At 40.1% G+C, this 25,629-nt stretch overlaps 1 protein-coding gene across 2 annotated transcripts in view; it reads left to right on the plus strand.

Annotated features, from left to right (window-relative positions):
* pde4d (phosphodiesterase 4D, cAMP-specific) overlaps nt 1–25,629 on the plus strand; it is a 209,987-nt gene that overhangs the window by 38,018 nt on the left and 146,340 nt on the right. The window contains exon 1 of one of the 2 annotated variants that reach the window (XM_008336865.3): nt 7,806–13,915. The exons of the other annotated variant lie outside the window; for it this stretch is intronic. Within the exon in view, the coding sequence (XP_008335087.1) occupies nt 13,653–13,915 (263 nt within the window). The 5' untranslated portion in view covers nt 7,806–13,652. Of the gene's footprint in view, nt 1–7,805; nt 13,916–25,629 lie in introns of those variants that run through there. 2 annotated transcript variants of the gene reach the window in all.

The raw sequence follows: 25,629 nt of genomic DNA on the forward strand, positions 1-25,629 counted from the left end.
TGCCAGAGCCCAGACTGTGCGTGGAGGTGAGCCCGACTATATCTAGTCAGTATCGCTCAACCTCCCGCACAAGCTCAGGCTATTTTCCCCCCAGCGAGGTGACATTCCATGTCCCCATAACCAGAGTGGTTGTCCAGGGATTGGGCCGTCGGGGTCTCCGCCCACAACCGCCACCCAAATCACAAGAAACCGGCCCCTTGTGGGCCTTCCTGTGGGTGGTGGGCCCACTGGACCTGTTTGCCTTGGGAGACCCTACCAGGGGCATTAAGCCCCCGACAACATAGCTCCTAGGTTCATTCGGATACTCAAACCCCTCCACCACATTAAGGTTGCGGTTCAAGGAGGGCCCTGTCCATCCTTGTCACTCCTAAAGATAATTTTAGCTCCGCCTCCTGTCTTCTGCCTATTGCCTATTGCTAGTGTCTCATCATGGTTGGTCTCACCACCATCCTGTAAACCTTTCCCTTCACCTTAGCTGACACTCTTCTGTCACAGATCACTCCTGACACTTTTCTCCAGCTGTTCCATCCTGCATGTCCTGCTAACATACCTATATAACATACTTCTTTGCCACTGCTGACTTCCTCATACAAAACCACAATTCCTCCCTATGCCTTTTTCTAAATCTACAAATACACAATGTAGCGCCTTCTGATCTTGTCTGTACTTCTCCATCAGCATTCTCAAGGCAAATATTGCATCTGTGGTACTCTTTCTAGACATGAAACCATACTAATTTCCCAAATTTTCATTGTATGACGATTTATCCCTCTGTAGTTGTTACAACTCTATACATCACCCTTCTTATGAATTGGCACCAGAACACTTTTCCTCCACTCATCAGGCATCTTGTCTCTTGTCTTGTCTCTAAAATACTGTTAAACAACCTAGTCGGGAAATCTACCGCCACTTCTCCTAAACACTTCCATACTTCCACTGGTATGTCATCGGGAGCAACTGACTTTGCACTCTTCATCCTCTTCAGGGGTTTTCTTACTTCATCCTTTATAATCTGATCTACTTTCTTCCTAATAGTTTCTGGCTCCTAGGTTCCCTTTCATTTTCCTCACTCAACAGCTACTTAAAGTACTCCTTCCATCTTCTCAGCACACTTTCCTAACTTGTGATTACATTCCCCTCTCTGTCCTTAATCAACCTCACCTGCTGCACATCCTTACCAGCTTGATTTCTCTGTCTCGCCAATCCATACAACTCATTTTCTCCTTCTTTTTTGTCCAAAACTCTTATACAACTCCTCATATGCCTTTTGTTTGGCCTTGGCCAGTTCCCTATTCACCTCCCTTGTCCTCTCTTTGTACTCCAGTCTGTTCTCTTCTGTTTTGTCACTATCCAATCTCTTCTTCGCTAGTCTCTTTCTCTGCACACTCTCCGGGACCTCATCATTCCACCACCTCCTTTCTCTGCCCAGAGGACATACCTAGCACCTTTCTACCTGTCTCCCTAACCACTGTAGCTGTAGTCTCCCAGTCATCAGGGAATTCCTCAACACGGCCCAGAACTGCCTACTACTTCCTGCTACAACCTACTTCCTTGCTGAAGTCTTCACAACATTTCTCTTTCTTTAATTTCCACCACTTGATCGGTCTTTACTCTATCTTTTTTTCACCTCCATTATCATTTTGCACACTACCATCCGATGTTGTTTGGCTACACTCTCGTCTGTCAATACCTTACAGTCTCTAATCTCCCTCAGATTACCTCTTCTACATAGAATATAATCTATCTGTGTGGACCTGCTTCCACTCTTGTACGTCACCCTGTGTTCCTCTTTCTTTTGGAAATAGGTGTTTACCACAGGCATTTCCATTCTCTTTGCAAAATCTACCACTGCCTGTCCTTTCATATTTCTATCCCTAACGCCAAACCTGCCCATCACTTCCTCATCTCATCTGTTCCCTTCCCCTACATGACCATTAAAGTCTGCTCCAATCACCACTCTCTCTCCCCTGGGGATACCCTCTATCTTCCAATCCAGTTCATTTCAGAACTTCTCCTTTACTTCCAACTCACAGTCCACCTGTGGGGCATAACCACTCTCAACATTAATCATCACTCCTTCTATTTCTACCTTCACACACATCAACTTGTCTGACTCTCGTTTCACCTCCACCACATTTCTTACATATTCTTCCTTTAGAATCACCCCTACTCCATTTCTCTTACCATCCGAACCAATGTCTCTAGCCTTGCTGCTCTTCCACCTGGTCTCTTGCACACACAAAATGTCTACTCTTCTTCTCTCTATCATATCAGCTAGTTCTCTACTTTTCCCTGTAATTGTACCTACATTCAGAGTTCCAAACTTCAGACCAACACTTCTATTCTTCCTCTTTTCTTTTTGTCCAAATCTATCGTCCTACTCTTGTTCTTTGTGTTCGACCAACAGTAGTCCAATTTCCACCAGTACCCTGTAGTTCAACAGCACTGTTGGTGATTGTTGTTAACCCGGGACTCGACCGATCTGGTATGGAAAAAGCTTTAGTGATTTGCATATTAGATATGGCTAAAAGTTTTACACCGGATGCCCTTCACGTCACGACGATGAGCACGTGGGGTCATTATCAAATTAGAAACCCTCCTGGTGGCTCTAACATGATAATATATGGGATGCAGTGTGACTAGATGATGCTCAATTTTCTAGTGGATTAACATTCAATATGTTCTCATATTTCTGTCTCTGGAGAAATATGATGATCTGAACTGGGTGGAAGAAAAAGCTATTTTCTCCTCGGTGTATCAGTAGGCCCATTCGTTATCAGGAGTATCTTTTCGTGACAGGAGGTATAATCCACCCTCTCAACTAATATGTGAATCTTTCACATCTAAGGGTGTGGTTTTATTCAATTTCCTGCCTGAACCATTTAAAAATACTTTGGCATTTCACAGAGCGTCAAATTAGCTAAGATCTATTAGCTCCACGCTGTGACATACACAGTGAGGAACCAGCAACAGGTTGGTCTCTACTGGTGACATAATTTTGTCTCCTTTCTTCTGCGAAAATGTTGTTATGCAGCTATTACAAATCCGGAATGTTTAAAAGACTAAAAAAGCACCAAGTGCCTGAAGCACTTCCTAATGCACTTCCTGAGTGGGATATTAGATCTTCAGACGCCCCCTTGAGGTGAGGCAGAGTACTGCCTGCCTCCCCTGCTGACTTTTTTTCTGTAGAAGACAGAAATCAGTGGAAAATATTAATATTGATTTTATGTACTTTTTTTTTACTGCCTCCCCTAACCGCATGTCACTGGTTGGCAACGTAGTAGAAGTGTCTACCATCGAGTTGTGCTTCATTAAATTGGAGTTGTTTACACCGGACGTGGACAAACTCTTTGCTCTCGGACATAATGTACACCGGACATTTTTTCTCTTTACCTTCATGAGGTTAAAGTAGTGCCTGTATTTCCACCTTGAAAACACCGTCTTCCCCTTTGACTCCGGATTTGCCATCTCTGAATGTTTGCGTGTGTGTGCTGTTCGACCTGTGTGCTGGGTTTATGTGTAAACACATATTTGCAGCTTCTGTGTCTGTGTGAGCCAAGTCGGAAGACAGCTTCAATGAGTAGCTTCAGTAATGCGCAGTAAAAGAGAGTTGGTGACAGTAATGGTGTTATAACGATAGATAAAGTCATTAGTTCCATTACCGTTACTGAAAAAAGTAACGCTGTTAGTAACAGCATTTATTCTAACGCCGTTATTCCCATCACTGGCGATGCCTGAGTGCATCTGAAATTCAATCTGTTGATGTATATTGTTTTAGACCAGGTCTGAGTTACACTTGCTGTAAAATGGAAGAAATATTTTTATTGCTGGACTAATACGGAGGAAGGTGACATTTTCATTTTAAAATCATTCAAATTGAAAAAGTGACTGCTTGCAAATGCAGGCACAAGTTCTTTCTTTCTTTCTTTTGTAGCCCACTAAAACTGTGTGAATGACCAATAAAAAACCTCATCTGAAGTCATTCAGGCAGATCAGCTTGTTTATCAGGATTTTCACATGTACTTTCATGTGGACAGGTGAACGGTGTATGTACACTTGTATTGCTACAAAGACTGATGAGCTGCATCATCACCAACGGTCATGCAGTGTTTATCAGTTACTCTCCTGTGAATTGACAGAGTAAAGACGTCTTATGGTTTCTGATTGCAATGTAAATAAAAAGGAAACTATTCTATAAATATCATGAAACAAAAGCAGACCCATGTCAGCATTAGCATGTCTGTAACTGCCTTTGTTTTTTTCACAATTTTCCCACTTGGCTCATTTTTATTCCCATCACGTAGCGTTCCCACGGTCTTCCTCTCTGCTTTCTGTTATTCTGGAATAGCTTGGAAACTCATGTTACTGTAGAAGTGCTTTTCGTCAACCGCTGTCAAAATAATAACATGCGGAACATGTTATTATATGGGTTTGTAAAAGGCTAATGAGTTTGCTTGATATTCAGAAAATTCTAAGCTTTAAGTCTGTGCCAAAGCAGTTTACTGTGTCCTGGCAAAACAGTCCTTCATTGAGTAAATGTTGTGTTTTTTAATTCCATGCACAACACACATTTTGAAATTAAGGAAACAACAAATTTCAGCATCTGTCAGCTACCTGTTAAAAAAGGCACATGATAATGCATGTCATTTTTAGTAGAGTGTTGAATGGGAAACTATCTTAGAAAACCATGTGTAAAAGGAACCCCACCACCATCACCTTCACTCAGTCAAGCCACCAGAAACCTGCTACCATCTGTGTTGCTTTGCTGTAGGACAGTGATACTCACAGACAGAAATTATTTCACGCCCCCCACCACCTCCCTCACCCCTTCGACCCACACCCCCATAAATTGAAATACTAATAAAATGTATATTTTTTTCTGTACAAACCACTGTATGAGTTGTTGCCACCTAGTCACTAGAGGCTTGTTTATCGTTCAAGCATTACAGCAGTGGTACACTTATCCAGCTTGTCATATTCCATTGGAAGCCCCTCGCACCCCCGGCACCTCACTGTGCCCCACCAGGGGGCCTGCCCTACTATTTGAGAAGTACTGCTGTACATGATGTGTGGCCTTCTAACAAATTTCAAGTGAGATAAAGTCACTGTAATTCCTCAACTATTGGCTTCAGCAGTTTGGTAAGTAGTTCTCATTATTCATTTGTTTGGAACAAGCAGCCAATCCAGTTGCCTATTCCAAAGTAAATGTAGATGCAGATGTAAAAAAAGTAATAACTATAGACTCCAAAATTAATATACATTTGCAGGAAGACACACACGTATAATTGTTTGTTTAAATTACTAGTGTCACTTTGTGGTGAACAGCAGATGACGTGGTAATTGTGGTTAGTGGGCAAATGACATTTGAGCTGTGGTTTTAGTGCCCATGGGGGTAAGATGAAAAATGGTGACAGCCATTTGGAGTTGTCATCATACCTCTGACACCTCCTTATATGTCGAACCATAGTGATTTTACTTCATCTTAGTAACAACCTAATTGTTAAGATGTGTGTGTTTTGTTTTGTTTTTTATAATTATTTGAATATTTTTTATTTCATCATTGACGATGTCTGAATTCTGTTTCCACCTGGGTGGACAGTGTAGGCTTGGTAAAAAATAAGTCAACCTGTTTGTTATTTTTAAAATGGGTAAGACAAGTTTAGAATCAATTAGAAAACTTAGTAAATTGTTCAATTTGACACCTTTTAGCCTTACATCTACTGTATTTTCCAGACTACAAGTCTATAAGTTTCATCCTTTGGCTGGGTGTGCGACGATACTCAGGTGCGACTTATATATTAAAATACAGTTTATATTTTCATATTTGTTATTTTCACACTGACAGCCACTAGAAGGCACTGCTGCTACTTATACTCTGGAGCGACTTATGTGTTTTTTCTTCTTCATTATGCATTTCTTGGGTGGTGCGACCTATACTCCGGAGCAATGTCCCCTTTAAGATGCGCACCTGCACAATCACGCACAGCTCGAACTTTCTCAACGTACAAAGAAAATCTGTGCATCGCAAAAAATAACATTCAACATAAACTGTGTTGATCATTGAGGCGTAAAAAAAGTAATGATGTATTTTACTGACTGACAGGTGTCTAGCCAATACTAGATAGTTCACTTACGCTACGCAGCCAATAATACCATTAACATTGCTTGCATATGTGTCCTGCCCATACGCGCCGTGGCGCTGTGCAGATTAGCTAGGTAACAACGGTGTGGTAGAATCAAAAGACTAAATGCTAACGAACGGGCAGCAACAAGTCCTCTCATCAAGTCAAAGTTAAACTGAATTGCGGTTCTTTTGAGATGGACTGACCGTCGGAGTATGTGCAAACAGAAGATAAGAAAGGTCTGCTTTGAAAACCATGGAGCAAAGCTAAAGTAACAAACAAGTTTGCCATCAACAGATGTGAGAATTAGATTAAAATAGATTTGTTAATTTTCTAGTAGTGATGGGAAGACCTACTCTTTTTACTGATTTGGATCTTTGACTCTCAAACAGAGAGTCAATTAAAACGATGTGAAAACCTAAGAAAAACACACCACAATCTGAAGATGAATGAGAGCAAACGAGACCTGAGCTCTGTCTCACTTGACAAATGAAACAAAATTGCGAGAACGAAGCTTTGAACGAATCTGCGAAAACAAATCTGTGACAACAAATTTTTAAACGACTCTGTGAGAACGAATCTGAGATTAGTTCACAGTGAAAGATTAGTACGCAGCGAGTGATTCGTTCGTAGTGAAAAATTAGTTCATAGTCAAAGATTAGTTCACAGTGAAGGATTAGTTCGCAGTGAAATATTAGTTCGCAGTGAGTGATTCGTTTGCAATGAGTGATTAGTTCACAGTAAAAGATTAGTTCGCAGAGTGATTCGTGAGTTCAATATGAACAAATCTTTCATATGACTTGGGAGTCACGAATCTTTCACGATATGAAAGATTTGTTCATATTGAACGAATCACTTGCAAACGACACATCACTATTTTCTAGTGACATTTCTTAAGATTTTTCATTTATGGATATTTCTAATTAAATGCTGTTACTACTAGATAATTTATGGGTAGCATGAATGCTAGAAAGTTGTGTAATTATATTTTTGCAGACAAAGTTTTACAGGAATTTACACTGTATCACAAGCTACAGAACACGTCATTGTGCAAAATGTGAATGTGTTTTAATGTTTACAAAGTGTTATGTCAGGTGCATATGTCTCATTTTCTCCAGAGCAAGACCCTCACCCAGACCACAACTGCACTTAACCTAGGCCAAATGTAGGACGTTCATAAATAACATACTACACAACTAATGAACAACAAGATTTTTGTCTTTTTCATTTTAAGTGGGCTAAATTACTTATATTAAAAGTAACCTAATGGAAATTCTAATTAATTTAATAATAAAAAAAATAAAACCCATATACCCTCTCAGCCTCCTTTATTCATCCCAGTGGTCATTTTCTGTCACCCTGCTTCAGTTGCAGGCTGCTCTAAACTCCCTTTTCCTCTGGCGAGCTTCCCCACCTCTACTGCCCCCTTCTGTCTCCATCTGCCAAGGCAGACTGCATGCCAGAAAACTGCATAGGTATTGAGTACCGACGAGATATATGCAACTGAACATGGGATGCACAGTATGTATGCAGTTAGCCTTTGAAAATGTACCTGCAAATGTGCACGCAATTAATCACAGGCTCTAGCAGAGTATTCTGATGGATTCAATCCAAGCTCTACAGTAGCTCTTTCCGTAATTGAAGACTCCATGAAGTTTTATCTTCACCGGGTCATTACGAAAGGCTGCCGCACAGTCAGATCCAACTCCTGGACTTTTTAAATGTCAGTGTCGATCAGGACAGAGTGAATTAATCATAATAACCATTGATGCTCTTTCATTACACAGACAAGTCCATTTGTCCATTTTGTCCTGAGTTTTGTGGACTTTAATGTAATCTGAGCAATTGACTGATTGATATTTAATTATTTATTTTTTGCAAAAGAAAATCTTTTATTTTAGCCTACAGACAAAGTGAATATAATTACTTCATTAACATTCAGATGCTTGGCTGTTGTTCCAAGAAAAAATATTAACTCTAATGTAAAGGGGTGACAATAGTTGCAGACGTGTGTGTGTGTGAGAGAGAGTGTGTGTAGTCCTAGAAGGACAAACTTGACCTTTGACTTTTGTCCACTAACTGTCCAGGATATAACCTCTCTGTCATTCAGAGACTGGCTGCACAAGACAACATTGTCAGTGCATGGATAATAGGCAGAAGTGATGGAATTAGAGTACTTCAGAACAGTCGTTTCATCTTATGTCATTTTGTTGCACCAAGCTGTCCTTCATAGAAAAATACCTATTAGATGCACTGACAATTCATACTGTACTCTTGCAGCTTCCTCATTTGTGCATCGGTTGTTTTTTGTAAAAGGCTGCCTGCTTTTACCACAGGCTGTGAGTCATCTGAAGTGACAGCTCATTAAATGTAAAAGCTATAAAGAGAGAAAAAATGTCCTCAACTGAATGGAAAAAAGACGCAGCACTTAAGAGAATAGTATTTTCAGGAGTGACAGCTGATGCAGTACAAATACAATTCTGAGAAAAGGCACAGTGACTCCGTGTGACCTGTGGTGTAGATGAGCCTTAAGGTTGTGTGAAGGGAACGTTTTAATAAGTGAACAGAGAAAACAGCAGGCTGCAACAAAGCCTTCAATGAGATGCTTCACTAGAAAGGATTTTTTAAGAAATGCTGCCATCTATCGACCAAGTATGGGAAGTTACGTTATGTTTTTTAAATTTTGCAATTAAAAGGCTGTTGTTGAGTACTTAATATAGTACTGAATGTATATATATATATACACACACAGAGAGAGAGAGAGAGAGAGACATGTCTATGAACAAATCTAAATAAAAATTATTTGAAGAAATTGATGTCTGTGACACCTTCAGTATTATTTGAGGTGCATGCAGATATATATATAACAATAACCCTGTTATGAGGTTTTCATACTTTTATATACAGTGATAAAAAAACCACTTAGAGCTAAGCATTTACAGGAAGGATAGTTATGGCTTACAATTGTGTTTGCATATTTTTCAAGAAAAAAAAGTGACCCAGTCACAAGGACTGAGGAGACAGAAAGCTCATCAAAACCTCTGCAAAATTTTTCAATGGCAGGTTGTTCGGTAGAAAGAGTATTCACAGTATTTTCATTTCAAGTACAAAGTTTCTAGGCACCAATCTGTGCTGAAAGTTGGTGTCTCAGTGGTTTACCAGGGGTCAGTTACATGTTATTTTCTTTGTTTGTGATTGGCAAATTTTAATAATAATAATGATAATAACCACGGTTGTTATTATTGAGTATCAAATTACCCCCTTTACATGGGTTAACTAAGAATAAGTTAGTGCCGGAGTACTAGTACAAGTTTCCACGTGAGGGCGGCAGAGCTGTATTAAGCCTCGTGTGTGTCAGTCGAAGGTGAACGTGAAATATGGTTCACGTTGAAGCATGCCACATTATTTAATTATTTGCCTTATTACTATTTAACCCCTGTCCCATCTTCATCATCCTTCTGACACGTAATTAAACTGTAAAGCACATAAATGTTACATTAACATCTGCAGTTACTTACTTCATGGGCCCTTACCATTTTAATTTCCCGCAGATATGGCATGAAATTAACCAGTCAAGTGTCACACAGAGAAACATTTTGAGAAAATAATCACACCCCAGGTTGAGCTGTCAGCGCTGGAGACTTGCAGCATTTGTTTGGATGAAACGTAATTTTAGAAATCTTTTTTTTTTGCTCGTAAGCAATAAGTTATATGCAAATTGGTATTTAAAAATGGTCCATAAGGTTTCCATAAATTCTACAGCTAGTATATAATATTTTTGCAGTTTGTGATTGTCAAGTATGAATCATACATCTGTTCCTAGGGTTCACTATGAACACATTGTCAGACTTTGATATACTCCTACACACCACATGTTTTGGTTAGGAGTTTCCTTTACTTTCTACCCTTTGTCTCCCTTTGCTATGGCTAGAATGGCAAGCAGAAGGTTCTGGGTTCAATTCCCAAGCCTGATTGATTTGCAATAACAAAGGGCATCCAAAGTAATACAAATTGTATCACAACACTAACCCTAATCTGGAGACCAAAAAATTTGATTCTTCTTCTTCTTTCCTCTAGGAATGCTCCTTAACAGCGTTACATCCCAACTCGGAAGTGCATGAAAGTTACTGTGTTGGTCCCAGAGTGTGTTCTCAAGTGTTGAGTTCTTGACAAATTCATGTGTCCGTCTCCATCCATGTTGCCCCTGCAGTTCCTCAAAGAAATGGAAACAAAGAGGAACACTAGGGTGAGGAAGAAAAAGGTAGAGGACAAGCAGGGAGAGAAAATAACATTCTTTTTAAAATTATTTCAATATTGAATGGCTTCTAAAACAAAGTACATCATCTCTGTTATTTAGTTAATAAATTGTACGAGGTCCAAAATGGACCAGTTTATGCTTTCACTACTAGAAGTGTGCACAGAGTAAATGGAATTCCTAAGACAAATCTTAAATATCTTAATATTAATTTGGAATATAGGTCATCAAATAAAGTAGTGCATACAAGGAGAAGTACTTTAAAAGGCACAGTAAATATAAAAATACACCCATATTTCACATACTGTAAGATTTGTTTTAATCTATGTTTGTGTTAGGGCTAAGACAAGTGCGATTCATGCGGCCTCTGGGGTTGCAGGACATCATCTTAAGTATCAAACTAGCATTGTAAGGAATGGATAGATTTGGTTGCGGTGCAGTAAAAAAAAGGAGAAAAAAAAGCGGAGAATGAACCTGCAGGAAAGATGACAAGGATTATTTAGATTTTAGATATTTATGAACTTTTTTTTCAACCTTTTGGCTACTTGGAAGAAGTCCTCAGTCTCTCTTTCTTTCTTTTTTCTTTCTTTTTTTACCGTAAAATGAACAATTGGACTATTGTTCAATGCTGTTGTTAGACTACCCAATACACGCTTGACACTAGCTTGACATTAACTAAAACTTGTTTGCGGGGGCTTGGTAATATTAGCTTAGCATTAAAGCTATGATGACTTTCTACTTTGCTTTAAATTAATAGTGTTTTGCCGGTGGGAGTCACTAACTTCATTTAATTTTAGATAATAAAAAATGTTGAACAAAAGTTTGATTTAAATCTGTACAGCCAACATGAGCAGTCTAATCATTTATTTGTTCTTCCCTTCTAAACAATGTTATTAGTTAAAATTACATTTTTTTGTTGATCCACGGTGTGATAAAGTCTTTGTTTTCTGATCAACTCTTTGTTTTGTCGGGAATTAAATGCTTGTGTAGTGTACAAAAACATTAAAACAGTGACACACAGACAGTGTGACGCTGCAGACTAAGTCCTCGTGTTAGCACTTCTTACTATTAACCAATTCGTTTAGCAAATCTTACTAATCAAATAAAATACTACAGTGTTCACACTTGATTTACTACACACCACCATCTCACTCGGTCTGTTTAAATCTGGTGTCAGCCACAGTCATAGCAATAAATCTGATGTATTTCAGTGTTGTTCAACGTTACCGTTTAGATCTAATTAGCACTGCATCAACACTAATTTTCCACTGCAGCTTGGTTTGGTTGAAGGTAAACAATATGAGAAGTGATTTTATGCATTGCTGGCTGCAAATCGTGGAAACATTCTAATAAAAAAATGGCTAGGGGTTATGTAGAGCTCGCTGCAAACTCATATATTTTAATTTATAAGTCGTAGCTGAGTATAAATTGCAAACTCAGCCAAAGGCTGGAGAATTTGGTATATTTTTTGGCCATAAAGGCACAGAAGATGTGTTGGTGTGTGTGTTTCTATACAAATATGTTTACACACCTAACTCGGAAGCAGAGAGCAGAGAGTCCTGGGTTCAATTCCCAGAGGAACCACATGATTGCCGCTTGCTAGAGGCAGCCTGTTAACAGCGTATCTGCTGCTAATGCAACAATTTCACAAATATGGGACCAATATAGTACAATTTAAAAAAAAAAAAACACTTGAGAGACTCAAGTATTTGAGGTCTTTTACATAGGAATGGTTGTGTTTGTCTGATTCATGTTTTCATGATTATACAACAAACATTTTCAATGGGAGTCAGGTCTGGACGGTAAACGCATACATTTCGCATCAATTAAGCCATTATTTATGCATTATGAGGTCCTGTGTTGTACTGTTGAAATATCAACTGGGTTCCAAGAAAAACACTTAATGTTTAAACACGTAATGGAGTGTCTCTTTCTCTACAATAGTGATTATCAACTGGCAGCCCGTGGGCCAAATCTGGCTCACTGAACTGTCAAATGACTAGATGCCTAAAATTGTAAGTAATTAAACCAACTGAAAAACTTAAATAACTATCAGTAATCATCCCACCATTTATGATTTTTTTTTTTTTTTAATAAATCTGGCCCCCAAGCTGTCTGTCCAGAAATTGCATACTGTACAGTATCACGGCACCTGATGGAAGCCCACAAGTGGACACTTGTAAAAATAAGTGACAGACAACTCTTGCCATTGACCTATAGACGCAGCCATTGAAACTTTTGAAATAGCCCATTAATAAATAATGAATACTTTCAGTGTGGTCGGTCCACAAGTGTGTGTGCAACGTCGCTGCAGCTGATCTGTGCCTGAATTTTCAGGCACATGAACGCGTCACCGGTGTTCCTTGGTGTTACACAAGCTCATCGTATCTCTCCCAAATCCTCCTGGCTTTACTTCTGTCTTTCGCACACACACACACAACACTCATGGTTGCATACACGCACACTCTTCAAACAAATTCACACACATGCTCACACTCTGGTCAGCCTCAGAGGATCAGTGGCTGATAAACTGGCTGCAGTCATCAGTCAGTCTTTGAGTGCAGGCAGAGGAAAACATGATGAACAGGATGGCTTGTTTCAACAGGATAAGGCAGAACTGAGGCAGAACTGGACTGATTCAACCTGGGCTGGGAATTTTCACTGGTGCATCACAGAAGGTTGGCCAGCTGCGCTGGAACAGACTGCACTGGTTCTGCTTCACTCTTGTTTGGCATCGTCTGACTGGACTGTGCTTAAGTGTGCCTGCAAGAAAAGAGCTGGAATAGACGGAATCCCCAAATTTAATTTTTCCCTTTTTTTTGCATGCCACCTACTCTCCCTCCCTCCCTCCATCCATCTTCCCTCCATCCTCTTATCTTCTCTCATGCACGTACACAGCAGGCACCCAGTGTTACAGAGCAGACAAAGGCAGCAGCACTCAGTGCTTTTATTAATTTGCTGGCTTCTTGAAAGACCTTGAAGGAGGAGTAAAAATCAGTATTTTTTCCTCTCACATATCTCTCTCTCTTTTTTCTGTAAAGGGAGGCTGCTGTTGTGAGGCACAAGAAGAGGGGCTTTTTTTAAGTTGATTTTTGGATTTCTTTTCATATTTCACAATTCTGAGGGAATTATTGGACTCTCCCAAAAAAGAAAACATGCTTCGAGTGGGTGTTCACCTTTTCCCTCTCTGAAATAACTTGCATCCTGCATTTTACTGACCATTTATTTCCCTGCTGCTGGTGCTGGCAGTGAAGGGAGGTGAAGCCGGGGCAGGCATGGCCCAGCAGGCAGGCATGGGGGTGACCCACCAGGACACCCTGGCAGTGCCCCCCATGCCCAAACACTCCGGCCTGAATGAAGACCTGGTGAAGATCCTGCGGGAGAACCTGCTGCAGCCAGAACGGCCACGAGGACACCGCCGGTCTCCCTCCTCCATCTCCCCCCGCCTTTCTCCACGCAACTCCCCTCGTCTGCTTCGTCGCATGCTGCTCAACAACAACATCCACAAGCAGAGGCGCTTCACTGTCGCGCACACATGGTGAGAATCCCATGAAGGGACAGTGACAGGATGATTCTTTGGTTTTTGTTTGGGAGCAGAATGTGTGTATGTGTGTGTCATTTGTTGCAAACATGTGGTTTATTCTACACCAGTGTTCAACTTAAAGGTCAGTTGAAAAAATGCGGTATTTGAAATGCTGCCTTGTGAGAGTAAAGCAGCTTCTCTTCTTTCTCTATGGTTTGTCTGTTTACCTGGACGCCTGCAGTTTTTGACTCTTAATTAGTCTTTTATTTCAGGCTGTCTATCAGCCTCTGTTGCACACGCCCACGCTTCATCCCCGTCTTCCTCTCATATCTATTCCCTCCTCACTTCTGTTTCTCTCTCTTTTTTCTCACACCCCCTTTGTTCTGATTTCTATCCCTCAACCCCTACCCCCTCTACAGGCAGAATCAATACCTTTTTTATATAACTTACCTCACACTATTGTGTTTTATGATTCTTTTTTTCCTACTACTGCTTAAACTCCAGTGTGTTACCTGAATCATGATGTAACTAAAGATGTTACAGCCTTTTTTGTCCACTGCATTTTAAATATAGTGCCATCTATGATATATTAATTACTGCAATGACCATGTATCTGCAATACTATCTCATTCTTCTGCCTGAATGTACATTCAGATAGAACTTTACAAATGCATTTAAATCTAAAATCATTTGCTTTTTCACATCACCTAGTATTTTTTAAGTTAAAAAAAGGAAATATTTTGAAGTGCTTTTCTTACCACCTTAAATTTCTCTGATGTACAACTTAAACATCAAACTCAAGGTGGATGCCTTCAGCACATTCTAAGACTGTCAGCTCTTTCCATACTAATACTATTTGCTGCATCACTGAGAGTAGAAAACACTAAAAACACTAGCAAAACTTGTCTGATTCTCTCTTTGTGTTCTGCCAGAGTCAGATCTTGATTGCAGGCAGGTCGGCCAAGCTTAAACATGTCTGCAGCCTCACACTGTTATAGTTAATTCATAGTAAATCGCATTCACTAACTTTGCTTTCATTTGTTTTTACCCTTGTTAATTACAGATGATGTTTCTTCGATTATCATCTGTCACATTTTTGTTTTCTCTGTAACAAATTATAATTAATCAGACCACAGACCATGTTTTCATACATTCATGAAAATGGGTAAGAAAAACCAAAGCCACGCATATGGGTTTCTGTTAAAATAGAACAGTTCTCTTGATAGATAAATGAAAATCCTCTATTTTGACTATGCATGGATTTCCATATTTTATGCAATTTATGTGCAATTTAAAAACCAGAAAATTGACCTTGTAAGTCTTTAAGAAATGCTTAAATTTAACAAAAGAAAGTGGATAAACCCTGTTTTACAACTAGTTGTACCTTTTACTGCACATGTAAAATGTGTATTTGTGTCGTTTTTCATTTGCCTCCAATAATAAATTGCTGTAATAGCACAGGGGAAATGCTCAGTGTCTGGTGGCTCCTACAGCTCTGTGCAATTTTAAAGGCAAACAGCTCTCTCTCTGTGCATTTATAATTTAAATATTTTCAATAAAATATCGGCAGGCAAATATACGTGGCCACGAATGCACACATACATGTGTGATGGATTTCTCATGGTTGTTAATTCCGATTATGTAATTTTACACACGCTGCCGTCATATTCTCTTGTTCCTCTTTAATCAGAAAGCTATTTCTCACAGTTCTATAAAAGGAAGCTGACACGTTTCATTCCCAAAATTGATTTTCCCTTTTTGTTGCCACACTCTGCCTCAGTGAAACAGGAGAGCCTGCTGATAGAATTAATATCATATTTGGAAATTGAAAAAAAATGGAAGATTATTTTTTAGTAGCCCCTTATCCTAAGTTGGATTATTTTTGCATTCAACACCTTAGGTGTCCGAGTGAAGTTTCTCTCATTCAATCTGATTTTCCTATCCTAGGGAATAAAATACAGCAGTATCGTTGGTGCTGCCAAGTTTGAATTTGGTGACAGATGTGTCCTAAGCTAAAAAAGATTAAAACTTAAAACTAAAGCATTAGCAAAAGTGCACCATGAAGCATCTTCATTGACTTTCTGACACAAAGCTACACTTTGCAGATTAAAGTGGTTTGCTGTCTTTGTAAATTTGGGCAAAATGGCGTTTTGTGTTTCAGGTTGTCAAAGAGAGAAACACTCCATTAATATAATTTCAGCATTGCATTATTTGTTTTAGTGCTTGGCCTAAATTTGAGTCTGTTGTGTGTAAATCTCTGAAGAAACATTTTTTTTTCGTTTATTCTCTGCTCTTTATTGTCATCCTGCCTTGTTCAACATCTACTTGCTGTGGCTAAAATTAGAAAAAAAATAGTTGTAAATTTTTTATTTTCTTTGGGGAAGTACATGCTGCACACATTCAGAGGATTATGTATTATTCCTGCACTGCACGACTGAGTTCTTCACAGTCCTTGTTAAGCTACCTGTATGTTCTTTTCTTTTATGTTTCTTTGCTATTTTGTGTCAAACGAGACAAACAGCCACGACTAATTGCCAGTGAATTATATTGCCTACTTATCTACACATTCTACTAACACTACTACAAATCCTACAACACTAGACTGGTTCAACCAAAGGACAGAATACCCGAACAGAAAAAGAGCAACTTTGTATATGCAGTACAGTGAGAACTACCCTGATCTCTACATTGGGGAAACCAAACAACCACTGTACAAGCGTATGCAACAACACAGAAGAGCCAGCTCCTCAGGGCAGGACTCAGCAGTTTATTTATATCTTGAAGACAAAGGACACACTTTTGTGGATGAGGATGTACATGTCCTCACCAGAGAAGACAGATGAGAGAGAGGGGTGAAGGAAGCCATCTATGTTAATCTGGAGAACCCATCTCTGAATAGAGGTGTTTTGAGACACAACCTTTCATCCACCTATAATGTAATCCTGGGTTCTCTCACCAAAAAATTCAATCATCTCCCTAAAAACAAGTTCACAGTTTCATTTCAAAGAACACTCAGCCAAAGGTGTCACTCAGGTGAAACTATTACTCCATAGCTATGGTATCACTCCCATTTCAGACCTCTAACCTTGTGTTTTTACATTCCGCCCTCCTTAGAATAGGATGTTTCACCACACCTCCATCCCCCTTTCTGCAACGACCCTCGTTACAGGTATGCAGCCCTTTTTGAGGCTAAATACCAGAATTTCTCAGTAGTCAGTTTGAACTTCTGAAGACGTTTCACTGCTCCTCTAAGTGATGAGCAGTGAAACGTCTTAAAAAAAAAATAGCCTGAATTTCCCAAAGGGACCTCCCGAGGGATTAATAAGGTTCTATCTATCTATCTATCTATCTATCTATCTATCTATCTATCTATCTATCTGTCTATCTGTCTGTCTGTCTGTCTGTCTGTCTGTCCGTCCGTCCGTCCGTCCGTCCATCCATCCATTCATCTACTCTCTAGCTGCAAAGTACCTTTTTTCACAATTATGATTACCATCCATCCATCCATTTTCATCCGCTTATCCGTTACCGGGTTGCGGGGGCAGCAGTCACCACCCAAATCACATTGCACCGTACCAACCCCCCTAAACCTTCCTGCGGGTGGTGAGTCCAACAGGTATGTTGACTACCCATTGGCAGTCTTGCCAAGTGTGGGGGGTTAGTTTTTTCTATAGCTGTGCTTGTGTCAACATATGCTCGAAGAACAACAAAGAAACAATTTGTCTGTGGAAGACACCATTAAATGCCTGCAAGCACTCGGAGGCTGACAACTGTGGTGTAATTTACTCGTTGTTTTACAGCTGCAGGGAATCAGGGACACCTTGCTATAAATCTGGTGACACACACACATACACACTGACGATCCTTCTCCATGGGCCAACTATTCTGTAGCCTTCTTTATGGGAGCAACTATGAGAACGATTGACAAATTGTTTTCTGGGATCTTGGAATGTTTGGGATTCTGCCTCTGAAATATTGATTGGCTGACCTAATGTGGAGAATTTTTTTTACTGTTTTACACAATAGTGTAAAAAACCAAGCCAATACTTTAACCACATCAAAAGCATTTTTGTGGTTACCTTAGAGACCTCTCCAAAAATCTGTCAATTATGCTGGATCCAGCAAATGGAAACCAACAAACAGATCCACAAAATCAATCCCGAAATCAGTGAACCACCCACTGTCCCCATAAGGATAGAGAGGACATTAAATTTACATGATGAAGCATTTTTGCATTGTCATATTGTTTGGAAGAACTTGCCCTTTTCCTTTAATATCAATTAAGTTTACAAAGTAAAAGTGAGATGAAGAGCAGTATTTATCAAGGAGACTAACCAGTCCAGCCAATGTAGGAAACAAGGAGAAGCCAGTGAGAGCCTGTGAGTGGAGGTTCATGCTATTCTTAGCCATCATATTGTTGTTAACGGTGCTGCAACCTGGCAATCTAAGCATTTTAGTCAGATTGAATACACCAATACTCTTAAACGATTCGATAGAGCAGAAACCTGTGGGCATCATCATTTTAAAGGAAATTCAGAGAAAACAATGCCAAAGTCCCTTATAAAAAGCAGTCTTCAATTCATTATTGTGTATTTTAAAGTTTTATCTAGCAATATGTCTAACTAGTCATAGTTTTAATAATTCAGCTGCAACCAGACTTTATTCCTTTTTTTTTTTAGAAAGCTCTTACAAGTTGCACTCTCTCAAGGGCTGTAGCTTTTATGTCAAAATGATTGATGATTAATTAAGTAAGACACTGCACCTTCGGAAATATAAGCTCTCTTTGCTATCAACATCAACTTTGTCCTGCACCGTGGCTGGGGTATCAGTAAACTTCACAGGCTCCATACCTAAAAGTGTGCACTCATTCTTATCATTTGGATTCCGTGCTAGCTCATCTTTCTGGAGACTCCTGAGATTCCATGCAACTTTCCCTTCTGAGAACTCCAGGCTCGAATCAAGCTGTAACAACACGCCCATTCCTAACAATGGCTGACATGCCTGTCCAATCCATAAATTAGTGACAACTTCAGCAGACCCAACTGACAAAGTCACAGGTTGTGGTTGTGTGAAAACACATCCTTTCTCCACCAGTGCCATATGCATATTGGGTATCAGATGTTAATGGAAGAGACTCGCCTTTAAATATGACAGAGGAATAATCGTCAACTCGGCTCCAGTATCCAACAGAAACTCAACCTCAAACTTATTGTTAATGGTCGTACTCACATACAATCCATCCTTACGTGGCCTCACTGCAGCGAGGCCTACCTTGGTTTCCATGGACCGCAGAAAGTAAGGCTGCTCTCTGGCAATCACTTAATATCTTAAACCGTTCATATTCATTATCCAAGTCACTATCTGGATGAGTATCATTTCTTTCTTGGCTACCTGTCCAGCACTCCTTTGCCCAATGGCGTTGTTTACCACATTTTCTACAAACATCATTAGATCTATGTCTGTTTCCTTTCCATCTTGATCCTCTGTGTTTGACCCTGTGGTTATTTACACCTACATCTAGGCCTCTCACCATATACTCATTGTTAAACATGACATGGTCTGTGACAGATATTATTCTGTGCTCAATGCTGTTCTCAACCCGCTTAGCTGCACCAATTAGCATATCAAAAGTGTAAATTACATCCTCCCACATTGGAGACATCAACTTAATGGCTTGCCTTAACTCAGAGGATAAGTTCTGCAGGAAATTAGCTTTCAAAGCACCATGATTGTTGTTGCTAATGTTATCCTCTGTTAAACCAACCATACCTGAATGCCTCAAAAATGTTTCTGTAAATCTGTGTGCAAAATGATCAACAGGTTCATTAACTTTCTGAATACAACCAGACACCTTAGACCAATCAGTAGTTGCATTTGTGACACTCCAATCGCGTAGCGCTGTCCAGCCATCTGCAAGATCCTGCTCATCCTCACCTATGCTGTTCTGCACCGCTCATCTCAATCTCGTTGCTTCGGAGGTGTAAACGGTGCATAGTATCGCCACCCCATCAAAGGGATGCAGCTGATATATTTTGCGCTGTCTGTTTATTTTAGACCACACATTCATACCTGCTTTCCTAGGATGCTGTAAATCTTTTGACCACTGATCTATGTCACTAGCTTTTGCTGCCTTCTAGGAAAAGATATCTCTGTCAACACGTCTTGTCACGACAGGTCTTAACTTTGCCTTTGTGATGTTATAGTTTTTACAATCATCTTCTGACACACATTCATCAACTGATGGCATAAAATTACGTCCCTGAGCGGATATACTGTAGAACGCCCTCAGTCTGATCAACTCTTACGTCATCCCATTTATTCTTATGGTCGGCTTTTACTGCCGCCATTTTTGTTAATTCCTTTTTGAGAATTTCCTTCTCCCACTGAAATTTACGTTTTACGTTCAATTCTACGCCTCAGAGTATTCTGACTCAAAATCACCACAGCTAGTGCTAATTTGTCTTTTCCCGACAAATGCTGCATCTTCCCCCATGCACGTTTCGTGTCGTCTGTACTCCATAAATTATCACTATCTGGAATTATATTATATTTGGCCTCCATTTGTTTTTCAACATGGATTGTTTTTAACTGTGTGGTTATTATTTCTTTTACTGATTCTAACATGCGTTCCTCAGAAATATCTGGCACTGCCCGTCCACCCTTCTCTGTGGTGGGAATCTGATAGGACTTAGTCATCTTACCAACAATAATGCCGTTAACACGCCATGACTGTCTCTGGAACAATGCAAAAATCTCGATAACGCTTTAGTTGCAGTGTAATCAGCAGCTCTACTGTTGTCAAAGCCTTTCACTGGGCCTTGTTACAATAAGCTCCGAAATAAGTTGAGCAAGGGATTACAGCTTCTTCCACAATTATTACCAAGTCACACAGGCTCCTGACTGAAATTACAACGCTGTCACTTAACCAGTGGTTACACCCGTGTTACGTAGTTTTAATACGCACACTTAAAAGTTACAGTGTTGGACACAAAAACACACAATGATGTAAGCTCCGGCTTGCAGCAAATCAATGTGGGCCCAAAATATATTCAAACCTTCCTGAATGTTCACTTCCAGTTCGTTTATCTGCGCAACAAAAATGGAAGAAACTCACTGCACAAGATGAACGATCCACTTCTGAAGACGAGATCCGGGTCACGGCACCAAATTGAAAGATTCTTGCTGTGCGACGTGTCTTCAGGCAAGGAGTGGAAGCAGCCGGTAGATGGTCGATTCTCACATATTAATTAGTGACAACCTAATATATGCTATATGCCCTTTTCCATGATTTCCATAAAGCTACCTGAATATGTAGTGAGTCTACAGGTTGATATACGCCGCTGTACAAGAGACAAAGTCTAGGTCAATGAAGGGGTATTTTTCCGCCTCACTCCTTATTCAGTGCTCGCTCTTCGTAAAATGTGTGTATGTCCTCCGTTTTTTTTGAAAATGAAAGACTCATTCATGTAACGAACTTGCAGCCGAGCGGGAAACAAAAGCCTAAACTTAATCCCCTTCTGGCAGCTTGTTTCTTCACAGTGACTAGACTGATGTCGGAGTACATTCGCAGCATTGCTTCACGGTACTTGAGCTCTTGTTGTTGGGTCCAGCGATGTGCCTTCTCCCTTTCTTCAACCCGGTGAAAACACACTGTTAGATTTCAGTGGTTTTCACATTTGCTTGGGTCTGCAGCAGGAAGATGATAAGACACCAAATGGCTTTCCTGAGCACACAGTCACATAGCCCCACACATTCAAAGAGAATTTGGGGAAATTCTCTTCACACCAATTCTCTTCAAGTGTGTGTGGGGCTATGTGACTGTGTGTGCTCGGGAAAGCCATTTGGTGTCTTAGCAGCTTCCTGCTGCAGACCCAACCAAGTGTGAAAACCACTGAAATCTAACACCATTAAAGTCTGCTCCAATTGTGGTGGAGAAATATGGTAAAACAATGTAAGGGCCAACTCACTAACAGGCAAAAACAAGCTAAGTGAGAATAACAGGAAGGCGCAGGAATAACAGGAAGAATGGACACAGGCACAGGCAAGAACAGGTCAAGATGGCCTGGGTAAATGAACATGTTACCAGGTTGTCAGCGATTACTAGCCAAATGTTATGTAACACCATGTTTGTCTATGCCTATAAGTAGGATCAGCATGTATCAGAAGGTGGGATTTGTTGGTGAATATTCAGATGAGATTCGTTGTTGGACCTGCCATGGTCAGAAACCTTTAATACAATAAATCCCCTGAGACGGAAAAGTGTGTCCTGATCTTCCTCATTTGTAGACATCCCTTTCTACAATATAATTGGTGACCCCGACGTGATTGCTTGGGCCTGCGGACCAGGGCAGCTGGATTCCCCCACAGTAGGCTCGTGACTGTATACTGTATGTTGCAGCGGTGTCTGTACTGGACAGAGTAAAGTGTAAACTCTCAGTAGGCTCTGACTGTAGATTGCAGTAGTAGACTGTATATGGTGTCTGACTGGACAGAGTGAAACCCCCAGCAGTGTAAAAGAGATAAGAGATAAAAAAGAGACGTGTGGCTGATATTTGTGTTTGATATATGTGTGGCTGATACCTGTGGCTGATATTTTATTCTGATATCTGTTTTAAAACAACTTGTAAAAGTGAAGATTTGTTTGTCTGTGTTTACATATTAAGCTTGCATGGTTCAATGTAAGAATAAGTTCATGGTAGTGCATTAATTTAATTGTGCCTTTGAAACTGCATCGTAATTGGGTTTTTAAGACGTTGTTGAAGTTGTGTTACAGTAAGAAAAGTTGTTAGGTGTGGTCAGCCAAATGATCTGTCAATGTGCACTAAATATTGAAGGAATCACCATTTTGAAGTTGTGCATAGTTATGCAAAGCAATTGTCGTTTTAAAATAAACGCAATAAATAAAATAAATAATAATTTTGAAACAAATGTGCAGTTAAAAATTCGGGAAAACACCCCTCCCACTAGAAGGAGCTTAGGGGCATGGGGCATAACTACTGACAACATTAATCATCACTCCTCCAATTTCTACCTTCACACACATCAACCTGTCTGACTCTCGTTTCACCTCTACTTCATTTCTTGCATATTCTTCCTTTAGGATCACCCCTACTCCATTTCTCTTGCCACCTGAACCATGATAAAATAGTTCCTCAAATGTTTCTAGCCTTGCTGCCCTTCCACCTGGTCTCCTGCACACACAAAATGTCTCCTCTTCTTCTCTCCATCGTATCAGGTAGTTCTCTACTTTTCACTGTAATTGTACCTACATCCAGAGTTCCAGACCAACACTTCTATCCTTCTTCTTTTCTTTTTTTTGTCTGAATCAAACCCCCTACTCTTCTTCTTTGTTTTCGACCAACAGTAATCCAATTTCCACCAGTACCCTGTAGGTCAACAGCACTGTTGGCGGTCGTTGTTAACCCAGGCCTCGACCGATCCGGTACGGAATTTTTGTGATTCGCATATTTGATTTGGCTCGAGGTTTTACACTGGATGCCCTTCCTGACGCAACCCTCACCATTTATCCGGGCTTGGGACCTGGCACTATAGTAACACTGGCTTGTGGCTACCTAGTGGCTGGTTTATATCCACATACATATACATATATACTGTATAACAACGGTATATATATTATATACCTCGAACAGGTATATATCGATTGAAGAAGTTGTTCAAAATGTTTGCCTTCTCCACTCCCTCGTCCTCTAAGCTGGTATTAGCTTTATGGCCTGTGATGGTTCTCACACCATCCCAGACCTCCCTCATGTTGTTCTGTTGCAGTTTCTGCTCCACTTTCCTCCTATAAATGTCCTTAGCATCCATCCTTAGCTTCAGGAGTCCATCTCCTGATGGAGCGTTTGATGATTGACTGCCTTTGGACCAAAGGGGTGTACTGTGGCTGGACGTAAACCAGGTTATGGTCAGACTTGCCCAGAGGGGGCAGGGGATGACTCTATTTGCCTCTTTCACATTAACATACAGAAGATCAATTGTCCTGTTACTCCTTGTAGGGCAATCCACCACTTGATGAAAGTCAGCCAGTGTAGAGTCCAGAGTGACGTGATTAAAGATAGATTTGCGCAGACTATTTATATAACTATTTATATCTGTACCTTATTTTGCTGCCGCTTTTAAATATTTTTTCTTACAAATACAGCTGCTACTACTACTATTATTATTGAGAGCTGTTGCCAAATGAAATTTCGTTGAATCCTGTACAATGACAATGAAACTTCTTTTTCTTCTTGTTGTGAGGCAACAGCTCCCCTGTAGAGTAGCATCTCTAAGCCAGAATCCCACTGATGCCATCACACTGCTGAGATGTTGATGAGGACTAAATCAAACAGGCTTGTGATGCTGTGTTTTTAATTTTTAAATAAATTACAAACAGCGTGTTCCAGCAACATAAATTGTCTTTTTTGTTTGTTTTTTTTTTTTTTGCTAGCTTGGTTGCTATATGGTAGGAGGTGGTTACTGATTAAGAAGCCTGAGTGGAAGATACTAAGCATGGAAAGGGCTCAAAAGACGTAGAACGAAGTATAACTTAGAGAGGAAGTTTCTTTGGTAATAAACTGCAGGTGTCTGCATCCTTTATTTTTTTAATGTCTTACAGACCGACTAGGGGATAAAAAGTACAGGCTTAATTTTCTTAAATCTAATAAAGCTTGCCTCATTCACTTGCGGAGGGATAAAAAAAGGTCATTACTCAAGATGATAGGTTCATGTGGCCAAGAGCTGTCATTATTATCTTACTGGAGAGAACCGCATTAGTCTGAGGTGAGATTTTTTTTTTCTTCTTGAGCAATTCGGCATTAGTTCTTATTGATAAAACAGGAAAAAAAAGAAAAGAAAAAAAAAAGTGGAATAAATGCATGCCCGCAATAAGATGCATGCCTGTGACAAATCCATCGTTCCCATCTGATTTCATGTGGCAGCCTCAGCTCATTAAGGTGTAATTAAGGATGGAAACTTTTCAGATCATAAAAACAATTGGCCCATTAGAACACGGTATTTTTAGTTGACACATTTCCACGCAGACAAAACACTGTCTGTTGTTTACATTTACAGTGGCTGATGATTTATCAACAGAAGACTATTTAGAGTTAATTCAGAGAGGGATGGGTCCATAGTTTATCATTGTATATTATTTTTCTTTCCTTTTACTCTGACGTGTGAGAGTACTGTCAAACACTGGGAGATTTGTATCTATGCAAAAAAAAAAATAAGCTGGACACAGTGAGACGCTCCTGTTTTGAAAATCAAATCTTTGCGTCATTGTCAGGCCTACTATGTCAGTTGCACTTCTTATTTCAGGTATGTATTATAGAAGCATGGTACAGAGTATAATACAGCTACACTTTCACGCCAAACATTACTATCCCTGCCTCGGCACAATTTTGCCTCGGCACTAGGACTGAGCCTGTAATCCATCCATCCATCCATCCATTTTCATCCGCTTATCCGTTACCGGGTCGCGGGGGCAGCAGTCGCCACCCAAATCACATTGCACCGTACCAAACCTTCCTGCGGGTGGTGAGTCCACTGGAAGGTACCAACCGCCCTAACCGGGATTCGAACTTGCCCAGGAGGTGAACCCTGGGGTTCCACACCAATGACAGAGACATTGCCTCTGGGCCAAAGCGCCACCTTGTTCTAGTCTACGGTGTTAAATAGTGAGTATATAATGTGTCCATGTGGTAGAAGACTCACAGCAGGAGTCAGTGCAG

Source organism: Cynoglossus semilaevis, chromosome Z (genome assembly GCF_000523025.1).
Source record: "Cynoglossus semilaevis isolate Cse_v1.0 chromosome Z, Cse_v1.0, whole genome shotgun sequence".
Taxonomy (NCBI): domain Eukaryota; kingdom Metazoa; phylum Chordata; class Actinopteri; order Pleuronectiformes; family Cynoglossidae; genus Cynoglossus; species Cynoglossus semilaevis.